This window comes from Mustelus asterias, chromosome 22 (assembly GCF_964213995.1).
Source record: "Mustelus asterias chromosome 22, sMusAst1.hap1.1, whole genome shotgun sequence".
NCBI lineage: Eukaryota > Metazoa > Chordata > Chondrichthyes > Carcharhiniformes > Triakidae > Mustelus > Mustelus asterias.
In genome coordinates, this window is record NC_135822.1 from 64499555 (window position 1) to 64518029 (window position 18475).

The 18475-nt window shown below is 41.9% G+C and overlaps 1 protein-coding gene across 4 annotated transcripts; it reads left to right on the forward strand.

Annotated features, from left to right (window-relative positions):
- The first annotated feature begins 677 nt into the window (after positions 1-677).
- Positions 678-18234, forward strand: ncaph (non-SMC condensin I complex, subunit H). 4 transcript variants are annotated; one of them, XM_078239496.1, is made up of 18 exons: positions 678-835; positions 1807-2030; positions 2330-2417; positions 4908-5000; positions 5755-5875; positions 6115-6248; positions 6785-6974; positions 8235-8323; positions 8775-8974; positions 9429-9577; positions 10317-10420; positions 11405-11527; positions 12321-12428; positions 12517-12669; positions 12901-13014; positions 16339-16427; positions 17508-17583; positions 17791-18234. In XM_078239496.1, exons 2-18 carry the CDS (start codon positions 1813-1815, stop codon positions 17848-17850), a joined length of 2109 nt encoding a protein of 702 aa, XP_078095622.1. In that variant the 5' UTR covers positions 678-835; positions 1807-1812; the 3' UTR covers positions 17851-18234. The 4 variants fall into 4 exon arrangements, with proteins under 4 accessions (XP_078095622.1, XP_078095623.1, XP_078095620.1 ...); XM_078239497.1 differs by having other exon boundaries at positions 10320-10420; XM_078239494.1 differs by lacking the exon at positions 678-835 and adding an exon at positions 1523-1606.
- The last annotated feature ends 241 nt before the right edge of the window (positions 18235-18475 follow it).

Sequence of the window (18475 nt, forward strand, 5' to 3'; positions counted from 1 at the left end):
TTAAAGGTACAGACAATGTGAGTGGAAAGAGCATTAAGCACAGGTTAAAGAGATGTGTATTGTCTCCATACAGGACAGTTAGTGAGATTTTGCAAGCCCAGGCAAGTCGTGGGGGATACAGATAGTGTGACATGAACCCAAGATCCCGGTTGAAGGAGCAGTGCTCCGAAAGCTAGTGGCGTTTGCTACCAAATAAACCTGTTGGGACTTTAACCTGGTGTTGTGAGACTTCTTACTGTATTTACCCCAGTCCAACGCCGGCATCTCCACATCCTGATTTGGATGGGCAGAGCGGCCTTCGTCATCCATTTTTAAGTGATCGGTGACTCGTGCGAACAGGACAAACATTGTAAAAGAAACGATGGGATACGGGGTGGAGGGAGAAAATCCTTTTCTATTTCGCCACATATATTGCCACCAATTTAATCGAATAACATGTCTTTCCAAAACGCGTCTGTTGAAATCCGTTCGCTGCCCGTGGGCACACTGAGAGCTGCGCGTGCGCAGAAACACACCCACCCAGTCCTCCAGAGCCGCGCATGCGCAGAAACACGCACGCAGAGTCCTCCAGAGCCGTGCGTGCGCAGATACACATCCACTCCCGAATCCTCCGGAGAGCTGCGCGTGCGCAGAGAGAGACAGAGAAAGGCAGGCAGAGGGAGACCAAGGCTTCCGGTGAGGCGCGCATGCGTGTAGCCGAGCGGCGCGCATTTTTGAATTTTGATCCAAGTAACGGATATCCGCCGTCAAAAAAACCGAGAGTGAGCTCCACCGGCTGGGGTAAAGCGACATCGGAGAAACCGGCTATCCTCCCAGGAGCGTCCCCGGTGCCAGGGTCAGTGCGGTCTGAGGCGGGTAGTTTTGTTTTTGTTCGAGTGCAGGAGTTGGGCGGGTGGAGAAAAGTAGGCCTCTCCCCCCCCCCCCCTCTGTCTGGTTAGTCCACACCCGCCTGAAAGGACGTCGTGTGCCGGAGGGTTGCCAATCCTCCAGGATTGGCCTGGAGGCTCCAGCAATGGAACTTCAAGCTCCAGGACAACTGCTGTCTGCGACCCCGGAGAGAAATCATCGGGACTTTAACCGAGATTTTTGGAATTTCCTTCCTACTTTTCTCTTTACCAGATATAATAAAATTGAAATTTGGGAAAACAAAGGCCAATTCGATCATTTTTGCCCTTCCTCTGCCACAAGGTTGACTGTGTTGGCCGACTAATGGCTGGAAATTCGGGGCGTGTGGTGAAACCTCCAGATGTGCATTTAACCAGAGTTGGCAACCAAATGCAGACAGCCTATGTGAACAGTCAATCACGCCCAGAGTGGACTGTAGGTTTAGAAGCCATGTAGATAAATTAAAAGTATTATTACCACGAGAAGAATGTCAAAACATTTGGGTTTTGACATCAAAATGCTAAATAAGCATTCATGTGATGGAAGAGAATGAAACTTGTTTGAAGATAATTAAATATAGGAGTGGGCAATGGGAAAATAACCTGGAAGAAAAGTCGAAAAGCTTAAGGAGGGAGACTGAACTTGACAGCAGTTGAACCAAAACAAACATGGTCTATTGGTGAAAATCTGAGTAAAATATATATTAGAGGAAGAAATAATGGTAAATTTCTTTCCTCATTTTATACATGTATGAAAATGCTCTGGGATTTTGGAGTTCAAGTCCAGATCTTTCGACACCTTGCTCTCTGCACTCTTGAGAGCTTGAGCAGGGGAAAGTGCAGAGTATTTGTTGTATTTTTAATTCCGTATTTTGATACTACTTTGCCCTGGTGTTCTAATCTCTCTTTTTGTTTTGCACAGGACAAAATGGATATTTGTAAGTCAGTGTCCCGAATGGGCACTGCTGATCACATTTTTGTTTCTCCGGCTACAAGGCGACAGGCAATTCAGGGCCAAAAGAACACAATTAAAATAGATGTTGCCCTGAATGATGATGAACGTGAAAGGAGGGAGAGAAGGCGCTCAAAGGTGACTGACCTGCAGCTAAGTGGGACAGAGAGCCCATTGGTGTCTCCAGTGCAAAGGTAGGGTTTTTATTCCATTTATTTGTGTTAACATGCACACAGCAAGGATCCTTGGATAGCCAGGAGCAGAATTCTTTTGCTTCCTGCCATTTAGGCTTCTGCCTGCTATATCTGACTGTCTCTCTGGTGTATTTTTTCCTCCTCCTTAATCCCAAGCATCTTCTGGTGTCCTTCCCAATTGCCATTACATGTTGGTACAGTATTGGTTACTGACATTGCTGGTGCATTGTCATGTCTTCTCCTGAGGTTTGGTTGAATGCTGAACTGTGCATGAGCACTGACTGTCACTCATTTTACAGGGGGACCCCACAATCCTTTGCAGCCAAGCTGTCAAATAATCAGATATCTGAACACTATTCTACCTGCATCAAACTATGTTCTGAAAATGTAAGTAGGAGCTAATCATTATTCTCACTCCAGAACCGAACCGGTTTGTTCTTGGCAATGCCAAAATGTTTCAAACTCAGGAAAGAAATGGGCTTCTTAGACGCTTGGGATTTAAACTTGTTGAATCAAGTTGAAAGGATCATCCTTTGTGCATAATTTAGGCTGACACTTGATTGGAATTCTAACCGAGTGGCTACATTTTGAGAAGTGAGCCTCAAGACCACAATTACTGATTTCAGGAGATGAAAGCTATGTAACTAGGAGTTCTCTGTCAACACTGTCAAACATTATTCCTTCAACAATGCCATTAAAATTTGACTAAATTACCTTTAAAAACTACAAATAGTGGCAGCATGGAATAACCAGAAAATATCGGGAATACACAGCGGGTCTGAAAGATGTCAGGTTAAGATTTCCGATTTAAATGCTGAGTCCTGCTGTTTATTTGTAGCCTTGTTTGTAGGATCATGCTGGTGTCACCTTGTGGTTGCTTTGCAGACACAGCAACAATTAGTGTAATTTATTCTGTCAAACAGTGATGTCACAAAATGTGTGTTACAGTTTTGAATTTTTTTGCCTATTCTTCCACAGAAATAATTTTTATTTGTACTATGTTAAAATTATTTTCATTCGCAAAAGGTTTCCTAAAGCTTCTCAACGGGTGGCACAGTGGTTAGCATTGCTGCCTCATAGCACCAGAGATCCGGGTTCGATTCCGGTCTCGGGTGACTGTTTATTTGTGTGGAGTTTGCATGTTTTCCCCCTGTTTGTGTGGGTTTCCTCTGGGTACTCTAGTTTCCTCCCACACTCCAAAGATGTGCAGGTTAGATGGATTGACCATGCAAGGCTTCTAGAAAAAGTGAGAGGGCATGGGATCCAAGGGGCTGCTGCCCTGTGGATCCAGAACTGGCTTGCCCAAAGGAGGAGGCAGAGAGTGTGTATAGATGGGTCTTTTTCTAATTGGAGGTCGGTCACCAGTGGTGTGCCCCAGGGATCTGTTCTGGGACCCTTGCTGTTTGTCATTTTCATAAATGACCTGGATGAGGAAGTGGAGGGATGGGTCGGTAAGTTTGCTGATGACACGAAGGTTGGTGGGGTTGTGGATAGTCTGGAGGGATGTCAGAAGTTACAGAGGGACATAGATAGGATGCAAGACTGGGCGGAGAAGTGGCAGATGGACTTCAACCCAGATAAATGCGTAGTGGTCCATTTTGGCAGGTCGAATGGGATGAAGGAGTACAATATAAAGGGAAAGACTCTTAGTACGATAGAGGATCAGGAGGACCTTGGGGTCCGGGTCCATAGGACTCTAAAATCGACCCCACAGGTGGAGGAGGTGGTTAAGAAGGCGTATGGTGTGCTAGCCTTTATCAATCGAGGGATTGAGTTTAGGAGTCCGGGGATAATGATGCAGCTATATAAGACCCTCGTCAGACCCCACTTGGAGTACTGTGCTCAGTTCTGGTCGCCTCATTACAGGAAGGATGTGGAAAAGATTGAAAGGGTGGCAGAGGAGATTTACAAGGATGTTGCCTGGATTGAGTGGCATGCCTTATGAGGATAGGCTGAGGGAGCTCGGTCTTTTCTCCTTGGAGAGAAGTAGGATGAGAGGAGACCTAATGGAGGTATATAAGATGTTGAGAGGCATAGCTCGGGTGGATTCTCAGAGGCTTTTTCCCAGGGTGGAAATGGCTGCTACGAGAGGACACAGGTTTAAGGTGCTGGGGGGTAGGTACAGGGGAAATGTTAGGGGGAAGTTTTTCACACAGAGGGTGGTGAGCAAGTGGAATCGGCTGCCGTCAGTGGTGGCGGAGGCAAACTCAATAGGGTCTTTTAAGAGACTCCTGGATGAGTACATGAGACTTAATAGGATGGAGGGTTATAGGTAGGCCTAAAAGGTAGGGATATGTTCGGCACAACTTGTGGGGCTGAAGGGCCTGTTTTGTGCTGTAGTTTTCTATGTAAATTGGCTCTTAATGTCCTAAAATGTGTAGGTTAGGGGGATTAGTGGGGTAAATACATGGAGTTACAGAGATAATGCAGAGGGTGGGACTGGGAAAGATGCTCTGTCAGAGAGCCGGTGCAGACTCAATGGACCAAATGGCCTCTTGCTGCATTGTAGGGATTCTATGATTCAAGATAACTCAACTGATTGTGGATCTGGAGGCAGATAAATTCTTATTGATTTCCGAGATTTGTTGCTGCTCCTTTCAGAAGCTAACTAACGGCCAGCATGCTGATACATTTGGTCATTTGGAAAGATACCCTAATACCTTGGTGTTGAAGAACTAGAGAAAAGGCTATTAAAATTATTGGGTCAGTCAAGTAGCAGCTGGTTACGCTGAATGTGAACTTGAGTTGCCATTTTGTAGAGATTGGAGGAGTGCCCATGGCTGGATATCCAGTTCATGAACTGTTAAAATTTAAAGGTATTTGCAACAGACTTGAATTTGCAGCAATGTAGTCTAATTTGTTCTGTGACTCTTGTAGAAAATCACGACGAAGAATGCATTTGGTCTTCACCTGATTGATTACATGGCTGACCTCCTAAAAGAGAAGGAATCTGAACTCACCAACTTCAAGGTTAGGAAAGCGTACAATATATAAGATCTTATTCAACTGATTCCTATAACACCTCTCCTGTGATTTCTAATTTGAATTTTAACTAAGCTTCTGATGTGTGCATCATGGCTGCTCAGGATATCCAGCATTGGTGTTTCATCTTCACTGGCTATAGTCATTGCAAAGACTTGGAGGAACAGTGTCCTTCAATTTTCTCATTTGTATTATGGTGTGTTTCTATGTGGAAGTTGAACGTCATTTTATGAGCGTCAATGTTAATGTACGCTCATGTTAATGTGTACAGTTAATAATTTGATCGAAGAGCAAAATGCCGCGGATGCTGGAAACAAATAAAACAAAATTGGCGAGACTAGTCAGGCACCATCTGTGGAGAGAAACAGAGTTAAAGTTTCAGGTAGATGACCTTTTATCAGAACAGTGGGAGGAGAGGAGCATAAAAGTTTCTGAGCCAATAGAATGGGGAAGGGGGCAGGACATGGGGACAGTGAGGGGAAATGGCATTCCAGTTTAAGACCAGCCATGATCTAGTTGAATGATGGAGCAGGCTTGTGTCGGGAGGAGGGGCGGTGAATCTCTTCCTATTTGCTATGTTTCTATTCTTTTGGATTTAACAGAGGTGCTCCGAAAGCACTATGCTTTGTCTCTCCAACGTAGAGGAGACCAGATCATGAACGGGATACTAGTAGTTAAATCTATTTTGCAAATGCATGTATCGCACCATTTTGCTAAACTGGTACTTCATAATTTATAACAGATGGCAGCTGGTACGTTGGATGCTAGTACTAAGATCTATGCTGTGAGAGTGGATGCAGTTCATTCAGATGTGTTCAAGATCCTGGGAGGTCTGGGAAAGAACACTGAAGAGCCAGGTGCTGGTGAGCAACTGCAAATATCCATGTTTTTTTCTTGTTTAGAAGGAAAGTTTAAATAGTTTTATTACTTTTCAACACCAAGGTGCATCAAGTGCAGCTGTTACAATATGATTTGGAATATTAGATTTATTTTCTCCTGTTCCCTTATATAAAAAAATAAAATTGTGATTAAGGAAAAGCTCTGGATTGCTTTTAAAAGTTTTGCTATCCTGTGTGTTCTAATATATTATCACTCTGTGTAGAGGTAAATCCTGAGTCTTCTGAAGATCAGAATGCAAAAGGCTCTCAGAAGCATAACAGAAGGAAGCACTCATACAAAACCATTGAGCAGAACTTGAGCAACATCACATATGGAGCAAAGGACATGAAATGTGAGGTGAGATTATTTTTTCTTTGAAAGTGACCATGTGATTCAATGGGTGCCAAAAATTCCTCTGTGCTCAAGATAATAAGGGTCAATAGGCTGCTCAACCATTGATAGCATCGAGGCTGCGCTTAACCCAGTCTTCCTTGACACTGCACATTGATATTAAGGTGAATTCTGCTAGATGTTTCAATGAGAAACAGAAAACATATTTATTTTTACATTAACTTCCTCTGATATAGTGCATCAGGAAACTGAGGAAAGTTCTTATTTTCTTTCATGAATTTTAGTATCTTTGCTGTGTTCGTTCCATTATCTAATTATGTAAAGTCCCTGGAATATGCATCTCACTTGAAGTAAATAATTTTAACACCATTCTTAATGTCCTGATGAAATGAAGAATGATAGCAGTTTGCGTTTTTAATATTTTACTAAAATATTAATAAGAAATGGAACATCAACATATCTTTGTTTCAAGAAGCAAAATAAAGGATACTGGTTCTGAACACACTTCCAGCAATGTTTAATGGATGCCTTATATTTTGTAGATTGACCCAATGTTCCAGAAGGCTGCCTCGTTGTTTGATGAATGCAGCACAGTGGGAGTTTTCATGGTTAATCTGCAGACGTACGGACACTCCGCTCAGCTGCTATTTGATTCAGATGCCAAACTCATTGAAACTGGTCCTACACCAGAACTGCCACCCATTAGCCATGTGGAGATATCTGAACTTGGAGGCAAGTATATTAAGCAATGTTTTTATTGAGGGTTTTCCATTTTGCATTTTACCACAAGACTAACAAATCCGCAAAATCTAGCACAGTACAGTGATCCTTATTTTACACATACAGAAAAGACCAGTAAATAGTCATGAATGGTTCGCATTATCAATCATTGTAGCCGGTTCTCCTTTTGTATAGATACATGGGGGATTTGAGGATAACTTGATAAAGCCATGAGCATATAGCACCATGATGCATGTCTTCCTCCACAAGGTAACAAAGACAGGGCTACACAACATACCTCTTACCCTTATGAGGTAAAATGATTCCACCCATTTCCCTTCACCAAAGAAATCCTAATAGGATGATATGGCCATCATACATTTCATGAGCCAAGTGCTCAAGTAACCACTGTCACTACCCCAGCAGCCAAGTCAATATTAAAGAGTCACCCAAGAAAGGCTGGAAGATATCGAAGGATTAGCCAAGCATGCCTGGGAATGCTCCAGTTCATAACTGGTTGCCAGATGAGGCAACCCTGGAAGCTGGTGACGTATTCAACCAGCTGCTGATTAATCCACTGGTGTGGCTGCCCTATTTGGCAGTGAGTCTACATCTTTCGGCTGATGAGTTTTTTCAGCAGATGGTCTTTCTGTCCTCTTTAATTCTTGCTCTCCTGACCTGGCAAAGAGCCTACATTTGGAAGCAGCGTTCTGATAATTCCATTTGGCCATTCTCCCGAAATGAGCCCAGACAAGAAATGTCAACAGGTTATCAATTCAAAGGGAGTATGCGAGTTGACACTTGCCTTGTTCCTCATTATTATCTATGGATTTGTTTGCAATTAAAATCATTTTTATTGAGAACTATGGCAGTTTTTTTTCTCTCCTTCCTTGCTACAACAGAACAGATATAGTTTGGTGTTGTAACAACCTTCGTGCTCAAATATGAGTCCATGCTGTTCTACTTTGTGCACATCACTCAGTTCCCACAAAGTTTGTTAACAAGACTTTTAGCTAATTTTGAACGAGATATTAAAAGTTAGTGATTGAGTAGCTGGGACCTAAAAAATTCCAAATGCAACAAATTAATCATTATCTCAGATTGTTTAATCAGATCAGAACCAAGTTTTGATGCTTATATTACCTCGGCCTTCCAGTAACTTTGGCTGATGGCCTTGCCATTGTGTTCAGACATATCTCATGGAATAGGATTTTATTCCATGTGCTTATCTATAAACTGCCTCTGTCTAATTTTCCGTTTAACTTCTGACAGACCTTCAGCAGTCTCTGAAAGACAAGACAATCTGTCCTTCATTTGAAGATTTTCAGTTTACAAACTGGGATAGTGAAGCCCACAATCAGGTAAGACAGTCTCTATCACTTGTGTTATCTTCCCACAATAAGCCTCATGCTTCTAGATGTATGTTTGTAGAATAAAGAGCTCTGGTATCTTCAGTGTTTTCTGTAAAATAAGATGGCTGGACTGAATGCGTATTGCCTTGCTGGTTATTTGTGTTTACTTTTGCAAGTAGTTTGTACTGCACTGTTGTTCTCGGAATGGATTAGCACAATAGTGACAAATGTTTGGGGGGGAGAATTTCTTAGTGCCCTGTGAAAAGTATTTCACTGAATGGACAGTGCTCATTTATCTAATTTTGTTTTGATTTTAATCTTTTACTACTTTTTGTGTGTTGGTAATCCTTTCAATCTAACTCCAACTCATTCAGGTTGATTTATAATCCATCACTGTGAGCCCTCACAATAGTCTTGTTAGTAAGCACACAGCCGCAACTATCCAATTTCTTCTCCTCAGGCTGTTTCTTCCATGATGGAGAAATTCAAGAAAAGTAACCACTTATTCGATATGAATGCAGAACCAGAATTTGCAGATAATCAGATTGGAGGTAATGCCACTGTGGTGGACGACTTTGACGGTGATCTTTGTGATGATGCTGGCGACCTGGGTCAGGATTTTGAGAACCAGCATGAATCCTCCATGATGGCAAAAGGCTGGTGAGAACGGTAGTTTGTTTATTAGTGTCACAAGTAGGCTTGCATTAATATTGCATGAAGTTACTGTGAAAATAAAATGAGATAAAAGCAAAATATTGTGGATGCTGGAATGTGATATAGAGTCATCCAGCCTGGAAACGTTGGCTCTATTCTCTCTCCACAGATGCTCTCAAACCTGAGATTTTTCAGCATTTTCTGTTTTTTGTTTCTGGGAAGAACAGTGTTTCACAAGCTCCAGAAACCTTGACAGTCACATGATGCTCCAGGAATGCATGTCTACAATTGTTTCATTGAAAATAAGTTACAATTTTAAGTAAAAGTAACAGAGTTGCTGAAGTTGCTATTTAGTATGAGACCCGAGTTAGACCAGGGGCCACGTGGGATTGAAAATCTGTTCATCTGAATGTTTCTAAACCAGAAAATAGTTGATTAACATTTTCCATCTCTTCAATAGTAAGGAACTTATTCCCCTCTCAGATGTGGATTTCAACAGCCTCTGTGTCCAGCTTTCAAACCAACCAGGGGAATATTCCTACTTCAGCCCCAGAATAATGAAGATGTGGGCAGGGCCTAATCACTGGCATTTCAAACCTCGACAGAAAGGTGAGTGTAACAACAGAGATTCCCGACAGTGCAGAAGGAAGCCATTCTGCCCATTGAGTCTGCACTAACCCCCAGACCTACCCTGCAACCACAAGCATTTACCCCGCTCATCCACCTAAGCTTCATCTTTTTGGACTGTGGGAGGAAACCGGAGCACTCGGGGGAAACCCATGCAGACACTGGGAGAACGTGCAAACTTTGCACAGACAGGCCGGAATTGAACCCAGGTGTCTGGCACTGTGAGGCAGCTGTGCTAACCACTGTGCCAAACAACAGATGTACAGATCCTGTGCCAGAGATGCTGAAGAGTCAGCATGTTTGATTCACTGTGATAAAATAATCCTTAGAAATTGGTTCTCTAAAAGTCAATTGTATTTTTCAATTGTATCTCAATATGATCAGCTGTGCTCTTATCAAATATTGGAGGATGCTCGACGGGCAGAATGGCCTCCTGCTGTTTGTAATTCGTATGCTGATATTTGTTGAGGAATCTGCATTTTCACTTGGAAAATTTAATTGGGTCGTACACTAAAGGTCAAATGATTTTGTAAAGCTTGATAATTAAATGTCAGACAAATACTCTAAATTCCATAGTCTGAGTATTCTGAAGCAAATAACGGTACAAGATGTAACTGAATATGGTGAGTAACACAGAACTGGTATAAAATATGAACTGTATTTGTTGACTGAATGTTGGTGATTCACTGCAGTTTCAGTAATTTTGTTTTTCTCTCTCCAGCAGAGGCCATCACTGATAAAAATAGGAAAAAGCAAGCCAAGAAAATATTTGAAATTGACTTTGATGAGAAGATTAATTTTGAGACTCAGTTCAGAGCGACCAGGGTTGGTATAACAATATTAGAGCATGCAGCACAAGGGTTATGTTTTTAAAAAATTTTAAATTAACAGATCCAGATTAAAAACCAAGAGCCATTTTTAGTAGCAACATCGGAGGTTGAAATGGAAAGTAGTTAAACTTGATTTTAAAGGGGTTAAAGAGGAAGGGAAGGTTAATGGGGGGAGGGTGTTGACAAATTCCCAAGTAGTAATTTAGTAGGGAAGATAGAATGGGGGAAGAGGGATGTTTGGATTGCTCTATAGAGAGCTGGTATGGATTTTTTTGGGCTGAATGGCCTGCTGTGTGGTGATGACCATAATGTTAAAATGGAGGATGAGATTTTAAAAATTAATTTATGGGATTGGGTGTCGCTGGCGAGGTTTACATTTATCGCCCATCCTGCATTATTCTTGAGATGGTGGTGGTGAACTGCCTTTGCGAACCATTACAGTTCCTGTAGTGTAAGTACACCCACAGTATTGTTTAGGAGGGAGTTCCATGGGTTAAAAAGGGGAATGGAGAAACGATTCAAAACTTTTCGAGAGGAATTAAAGCGAGAAGTAATACGGATGTTGAAAACTGCTTTGTGACATTGGCAGTGGGTTTGTATTGTGAGATGTATGTAGGTGTCGGTTAACATTCAGCCTAAGTTGCCAGACAGCAATTTGGAATGTGCTGTACACAAACTCACAGGTCATGCACAGCATCTCCACATAGGAGTCTTAAAGGGATTGTGCAGTGCAAGAAATGGGCCACACATGGGAAGGGACATTAGAGGGATCACGAGCAGTGGTTCTTTCAAGTTGGACTGTCATTCGTATTTCCATTCCACAAGATCACCACATTGTATAAACATGCATGGGCTATGGTTTGTGTCTCAGTGAGGATCCCTGCATGCGCTTGTGTTTCTGTATAGGTGTCACTTGTTTCATGAATTGAAAGCAAGAGGTTTTATGTATGAACCATTACTCTTGTGATATTTCTTCTAGGCTGCCACAATAATCTCAAAAGCTGCATTGGACCGACGCAGTAGAAAGCTGACTACATTGCCAACTGATTTCCATTATGATCCAGACAACATTACCCGTCTGTTCCTTAAACCTTCTATTACGGTAACTGGAGCACTTTTTTCCAATAAATTAAAATCATGAAACATGAACAATGTCAAATGTTCTGCCACATTTCACTCAATCAGTATTGAGTATTCACAAGTTAATGCACCTGAAAGGAGGCAAACACATACAAGGATTATGAGTTGGGCTCAATTTCATAATTCTTCATGTGACATGTTTCCATTATCCACTGGTCCACTCTGGAGAAATGAACTGCTTCCTTCTGGGAATGGAAACTAATGATGATTGCCCCTTATCTATGAGTCGTTGGAAGAAACTAGACAACAAGTTGGCTCTCCTGAGGACTGGAATTGTGACTAAAAGAAAATGGAGGCAAATGACTTAAATAAGAATGTGTCTAAGTTAGGGTGCACTCCCAGGGAAAAGCTCCCACTATTCTGTTCAATCAAGTGCTTGCAAGTTAGATACCACATGACTTTGACAGAAAGTGATACTCCTTCTCCCTCCAACTTAGAACACCACTTAGCGCATCAGGTTTTTGAAGCATGATGAAGGAGTTGCTAACATCCTGTGCCCGAACAGTGAATTTGCTTAATTACGTTGGAAGTGGGGGCTAAATGATGGACAGTAAACCTGTCAAAAGTACATACGTTTAAAATAGTTGTGGTCAAAGACTCTGAATTCTCCATTTAATTGTGTACTTTTCATTTAAATGGTGACACTTGACCCAGATGCTGGTAACCTTTTCAAAGTTAGAGTAACGTATCCTGATTTGTATTGTTGGCTCCATTACTATGATCACTGTGAAATATTTCACTAAAATTGTTTGCAGATAAAGCGGAATCTGAAAGAAAGCATTTGCCCGGATCAAGATGAAGGAATTGGGGAATATGACTACAACAACCCGAATGATACCTCAAACTTCTGTCCTGGAATTCAGGTCTTTGTTTATTGCTCCATATACTCTTTGAAGATTTTTATTAATAAATTCCTTTGTTAACATGGTTCCATTTTTATTTTTGATACAGCCTGATAGTGATGACGAACATGATGGCTTTGTTGCTGCAAATGACCCCTTTGATGCTGCATTGGAGCAAGATGAGAATGGCTTGGAGCTCAATGGAAAAGGATTAAACATCACAACTTATGGAGGAGAAAACTTAGTAGCAGAGCCACAGAAAGTAAGTGGATTTCAAGCTATAATCAAAACTGCAAAGTGATTTATCTGTATTTCAGGCAATGTAGGGGAGTAGGAATACTTGTACTTGATGTTTCAACAGGCCCTGCACTGGAATATAAATGGCACTGGTAGTTCTTCCACTTCAGGGTGTGTTGAATGGAATAAGAAATGTGATGGATGGCTACGAGCTTACAGGCTCACGATTCTAACCCAAACTTCTGATTATTTAAAGGTCAACAAAATCCTGTTGAATTATTCAAAGACAGCAAAAAAGATGGATGTGAAAAGACTGAAGCAGAACATGTGGGAACTCCTAACTGAAAATACAAATATCCCAGATGGAAAGGTGAAGAGTGTGCTGAATAGGATTAGCAAATGTTGGTAAACATCCAGATGTATAAAGTCTAGGTACACCAAAAGGAAACTCTGCCAGTGCAGAGTTAGCCTGAGGAGCTGCAACCAGCTCATTCAGCTAATAGACTGCTGCAAACCTAGAGTCATAGAGGTTTACAGCCTTGAAATAGGTCCTTCGGCCCAACTTGTCCATGCCGTCCTTTTTTTTTAAACCCCTAAGCTAATCCCAATTGCCTGCATTTGGCCCATATCCCTCTATACCCATCTTATCCATGTAACTACCTAAATGCTTTTTAAAAGACAAAATTATAACCGCCTCTACTACTTCCTCTGGCAGCTTGTTCCAGACACTCACCACCCTCTGTGTGAAAAAATTGCCCCTCTGGACACTTCTGTATCTCTCCCCTCTCACCTTAAACCTATGCCCTCTAGTTTTAGACACCCCTACCTTTGGGAAAAGATATTGACTATCTACCTTGTCTATGCCCCTCATTATTTTATAGACCTCTATAAGGTCACCCCTCAGCCTCCTACGCTCCAGAGAAAAAAGTCCCAGTCTGTCCAGCCTCTCCTTATAACCCAAACCATCAAGTCCCGGTAGCATCCTAGTAAATCTTTTCTGCACTCTTTCTAGTTTAATAATATCCTTTCTATAATACGGTGACCAGAACTGTACACAGTATTCCATGTGTGGCCTTACCATTGTCTTGTACAACTTCAACAAGACGTCCCAACTCCTGTATTCAATATTCTGACCGATGAAACCAAGCATGCCGAATGCCTTCTTCACCAGTCTGTCTATCTGTGACTCCACTTTCAAGGAGCTATGAACATGTACCTTTAGATCTCTTGGTTCTGTAACTCTCCCCAACGTCCTACCATTAACTGAGTAAGTCCTGCCCTGATTCAATCTACCAAAATGCATCACCTCACATTTGTCTAAATTAAACTCCATCTGCCATTCGTCAGCCCACTGGCCCAATTGATCAAGATCCCATTGCAATTGGAGATAACATTCTTTACTGTCCACTGTACCACTAATCTTGGTGTCATCTGCAAACTTACTAACCATGCCTCCTATATTCTCATCCAAATCATTAATATAAATGACAAATAACAGTGGACCCAGCACTGATCCCTGAGGCACACCGCTGGTCACAGACTTCCAGTTTGAAAAACAACCCGCTACAACTATCCTCAGAAGCCAATTTTGTATCCATTTAGATACCTCACCCTGGATCCCGTGAGATTAACCTTATGCAACAACCTACGATGCGATACCTTGTCAAAGGCCTTGCGAAAGTCCATGTCGACAACATCAACTGCACTGCCCTCATCTACCATCTGCAATCATTAGAAACCTGTTTAAAATAAACTCCTATTTTTAATGATCAGGTTGTGAATTCAAGGCCTTCTTGAGAAATTTAAATAGATAATTGAGGTTGACAATCCAGTGCAGTGTTGGAGTTTTATAAGGTGCCTTTTGGATGAAAGGCTAAACTGAGGACCTTTGCCCTTCGAATGATACAGAAAATGCCATGGGACCATCTTGAAAAACAGCAAAGGAGTTCTTCCATGTCTCCTGGCCACTATTTACCCTTTGAACAACATCACTAAAGTAGATTATCTGGTCGTTATTATGTTATTGTTTATGGGAGTTTGGTGTGCACAAATTAGCTGCTATGCTTCCTATGGGCAGCATTTTACGGCCACCTGCTTCTAGGTTTACAGCGGGGCTCCATAAAATTCCCTAGTGGTCTTTTCCCCCTGCCCTGTGAAGAATTATAACAGGAGTGTGGTGGGGTGGATGTGGCTTGGGGTGGCCTGCCTGCTCTTGCCTCAAAAATCCAAAGGAAAATATAACCTAATGGACATCTGGCATTGACCGAGGCACTGCCAATTAATGGCTGCTTTATGCTGTTTCCCACCTGGCTGCAATTTTGAGTGGGGAGAAGTGAGTGTATGCCTACATTACATTTTCCCGATTTTGGTCTGGTTCCCTCTCCCCCCAGGCACCCCATGCCCCCCTGGCTTTTCTGACCTCTCTGACCCCCAGTCTGCCCCTCCTGAAACTTCCCCTCTTAACTAGTCCTGGCTTTTGGCACTTAGAATCTGGAAACAAGCTGCAGTCCTCGTAGTAGCCACGATTCCTGGTGGTGCCACTGGGATTTCAAAGGTCATGGCCCATCAGATTGGTTGGTAGCTTCCTTAGACAATTAATGGCTGCCGGACTGAGATCAATGCATTTGCTGCTGACATTTTGAGCCCTGCTGTCTGAAAAATGTTTCAGTATGTTGCAATTGTGATGCCGTTTCTAAAGTAGTTGTTGGTTATTAAATCTTGTGCCATGAGGGCGTGCAAGGATGGATTAGTAAATTTGCGGATGACACTAAAGTCGGTGGAGTTGTAGACAGTGCGGAGGGAAGTGGCAGGTTACAGAGGGACATAGATAAGCTGCAGAGGTGGCAAATGGAGTTTAAAGCGGAAAAGTGTGAGGTGATTCACTTTGGAAGGAGTAACAGGAATACAGAGTACTGGGCTAACGGTAAGATACTTGGTAGTGTGGATGAACAGAGGGATCTGGGTGTCCATGTGCATAGATCCCTGAAAGTTGGCACCCAGGTTGATAGGGTTGTTAAGAAGGCGTATGGTGTGTTAGCTTTTATTGGTAGAGGGATTGAGTTTCGGAGCCAGGAGGTCATGCTGCAACTGTACAAAACTCTGGTGCGGCCGCATTTGGAGTATTGCGTACAGTTCTGGTCGCCACATTATAGGAAGGATGTGGAAGTGTTGGAAAGGGTGCAGAGGAGATTTACCAGGATGTTGCCTGGTATGGTGGGAAAATCGTATGAGGAAAGGTTGAGGGGCTTGAGGTTGTTTTCGTTAGAGAGAAGGTGGTTAAGAGGTGACTTAATAGAGGCATACAAGATGATCAGAGGATTAGACAGGGTGGATAGTGAGAGTCTTTTTCCTCGGATGGTGATGGCTAGCACGAGGGGACATAGCTTTAAATTGAGGGGTGAGAGATATAGGACAGATATTAGAGGTAGGTTCTTTATCAGAGAGTAGTAAGGGTGTGGAATGCCTGCCTGCAGCAGTAATGGACTCGTCAACAGTAAAAGCATTCAAATGGTTATTGGATAAACATATGGATGATATTGGAATAGTGTAGGTTAGAGGGGCTTTAGATTGGTTCCACTGGCCGGCGCAACATCGCGGGTCGAAGGGCCTGTACTGCGCTGTAGTGTTCTATGTTCTCTGGTTAAGAAAGGTCCTATATAAATGCAAGTTTTATTTTTATCTTTCCTTTAAACAGAATGGAGTAACCGAGGAGCTGGAAATTGATGTAATGACAGTGAAAGGACAGCAAAGCTTCACAACGATCACAAAGAATCTGTTTGAAAGGTTGTTTTTCTTTAACCTTGTGTGGATCACCTGACCAATAAAAGTGTGCTGTGTCTCTGTTCAATGAACCATCATTTTGTACTAGAATGAAAAATTGTAATTTATTTCAGAAATATTCCTTCAAGTAATAACAATCATGGAGTGGCAAGGGAGAGGAGGTCATTTGTCTTAGTGAGTCTGCACCGGCTCTTTCAAAGAGAATTTCTTTAGTTCCACTTTGCCCACATCTCAGCAATTATTTCTCCTTCAAATGAATAACTGACCCAGCTGATAATTTTAGGGACACAATGCCCAACAGAACACAACTGTCAATCTGGAGGGTGTGGAGACCAGCCAGCTTAATAGGTTTTAATTTCATGTGGATATTGGTCATAACACCTGCATTTATTGTCCCACCCCAATCACCTTTAAGAAGACAGGTGGTGGTGAGCTGCTACCTTGAATCCTGCAGTCTTGGTCGTATTGGTAGACCCACTGTGCTTTTGGGAAGGGAGTTCCATGAATTTGATGCAGTGGCAGGAAAGGAACAACCACATATTTCCAAACAGACTTGGAGGAAACTTGGTAGGTGGGTGGTGTTCCCATGTACTGAGAACATGAGTTCCCTGATATTCATGAGCACGACTTTGCAGAGTCAACTGGCTAGTGTGTGCCTTTGTTGTATAGGCAGTGCTTAGGTCAATGCCAGGTGTCCATTAGGTTAGATTTTTCGTTGAATTTTTGTGTAGAATTTTTCAGTGGTTATTTCAGGGCGAAGTTAAAAATTAACCATATAACTGAGTCTAGAGTGAGTGAAAACTGGATAAGGACAGCAGATTTCCTCCCCTTGACGTCGGTGAATCAAGTAAATTTGTGAGGCAATCTGATACTTTCTTCATAACTGCTGAGACCAGCTTTTTGTTCCAGACTGAATTTAAATTTCTACAGCCGCTCTGGTAAGATTTGAAATCATGTCTGGAGCATTTGTCTATATCTCTGGATTATCTGTAGCATTACCACTATATTCCTGTTGTTTCTGTGCACTTCATTGTCTCAATGTCATGTTTGTGTTGAGTCAATACTTTTTTATAATGTCCACAGATTGCCCAATACAATGGCGAAGAACCTGTCCGTTCCCATGGCGTTTGCTTGTTTGCTGCATTTAGCCAATGAAAAGGTATGTAGACTACATTATTTCACCAAATGAATGACCATCACGTAACTAGAATTGAGCAGCATTGAGGTTAGCCCCTGCAAACTGCAGGTTACAGATGGGAGAACTCGGACTGTTTGAGGCTGAGCACTGATCACAATTACAATTCATGGGGCTGGAGTCGTGACGAAGTTTAGGCTGCATGTTTAAATACATTTTATTATCTTGCAGAATCTTGCAATTGAAGGAAAGGAAGATTTGTCGGATGTTGTTATCAAACAAGGAATCTGAAGACATCCTGGCTGTACATAGCTGTAAAAGATTGGTTCAAAGGATTGTACATAGTTGTAAATATTTTAGATCATAGTAAGCCTTGTGTCATGGCTGTTACCTCGTCTCATGAATGCCTTTAAGGCTTATTTTCACTGTCATGTATGTAAATGTAATTAGAAAGTGTCAAGAACTTATCTGCCTTGAAATTATGCTTGATTAATTTTAAACGATTAAAATACTTGCTAATATTGCAGAGGACGTTTTGATAAATCAAGTATTTGTAACTATTACCTATCCCATTGTCTTTTGAAAACTTTTAAAAATACGTTTTATAAAATACTTTTATTGCAGCTGGTCTATTTGTTATACAAATTGAATAAAGATTTTTTTATTCATACACAGCATGTTTGCATTGTGCATTGAATGCCCATCCTTAATTACCCTTTGAGCTGCTTTCCTGATAACTTCCCTCTGAAGCCATTCAGTTAAGAGTCAATCACAGCGCTGTGGGTCTGGGATAACATCATAATTCCTTCCCTTAAAGACATGATTGAAATCAGTTGGGCTTTTACTCAATTAGTTTCACAATCACAAGTCCTGACACTTTCATTTAATAATAGCATAATGAACTCTTTTGACTATC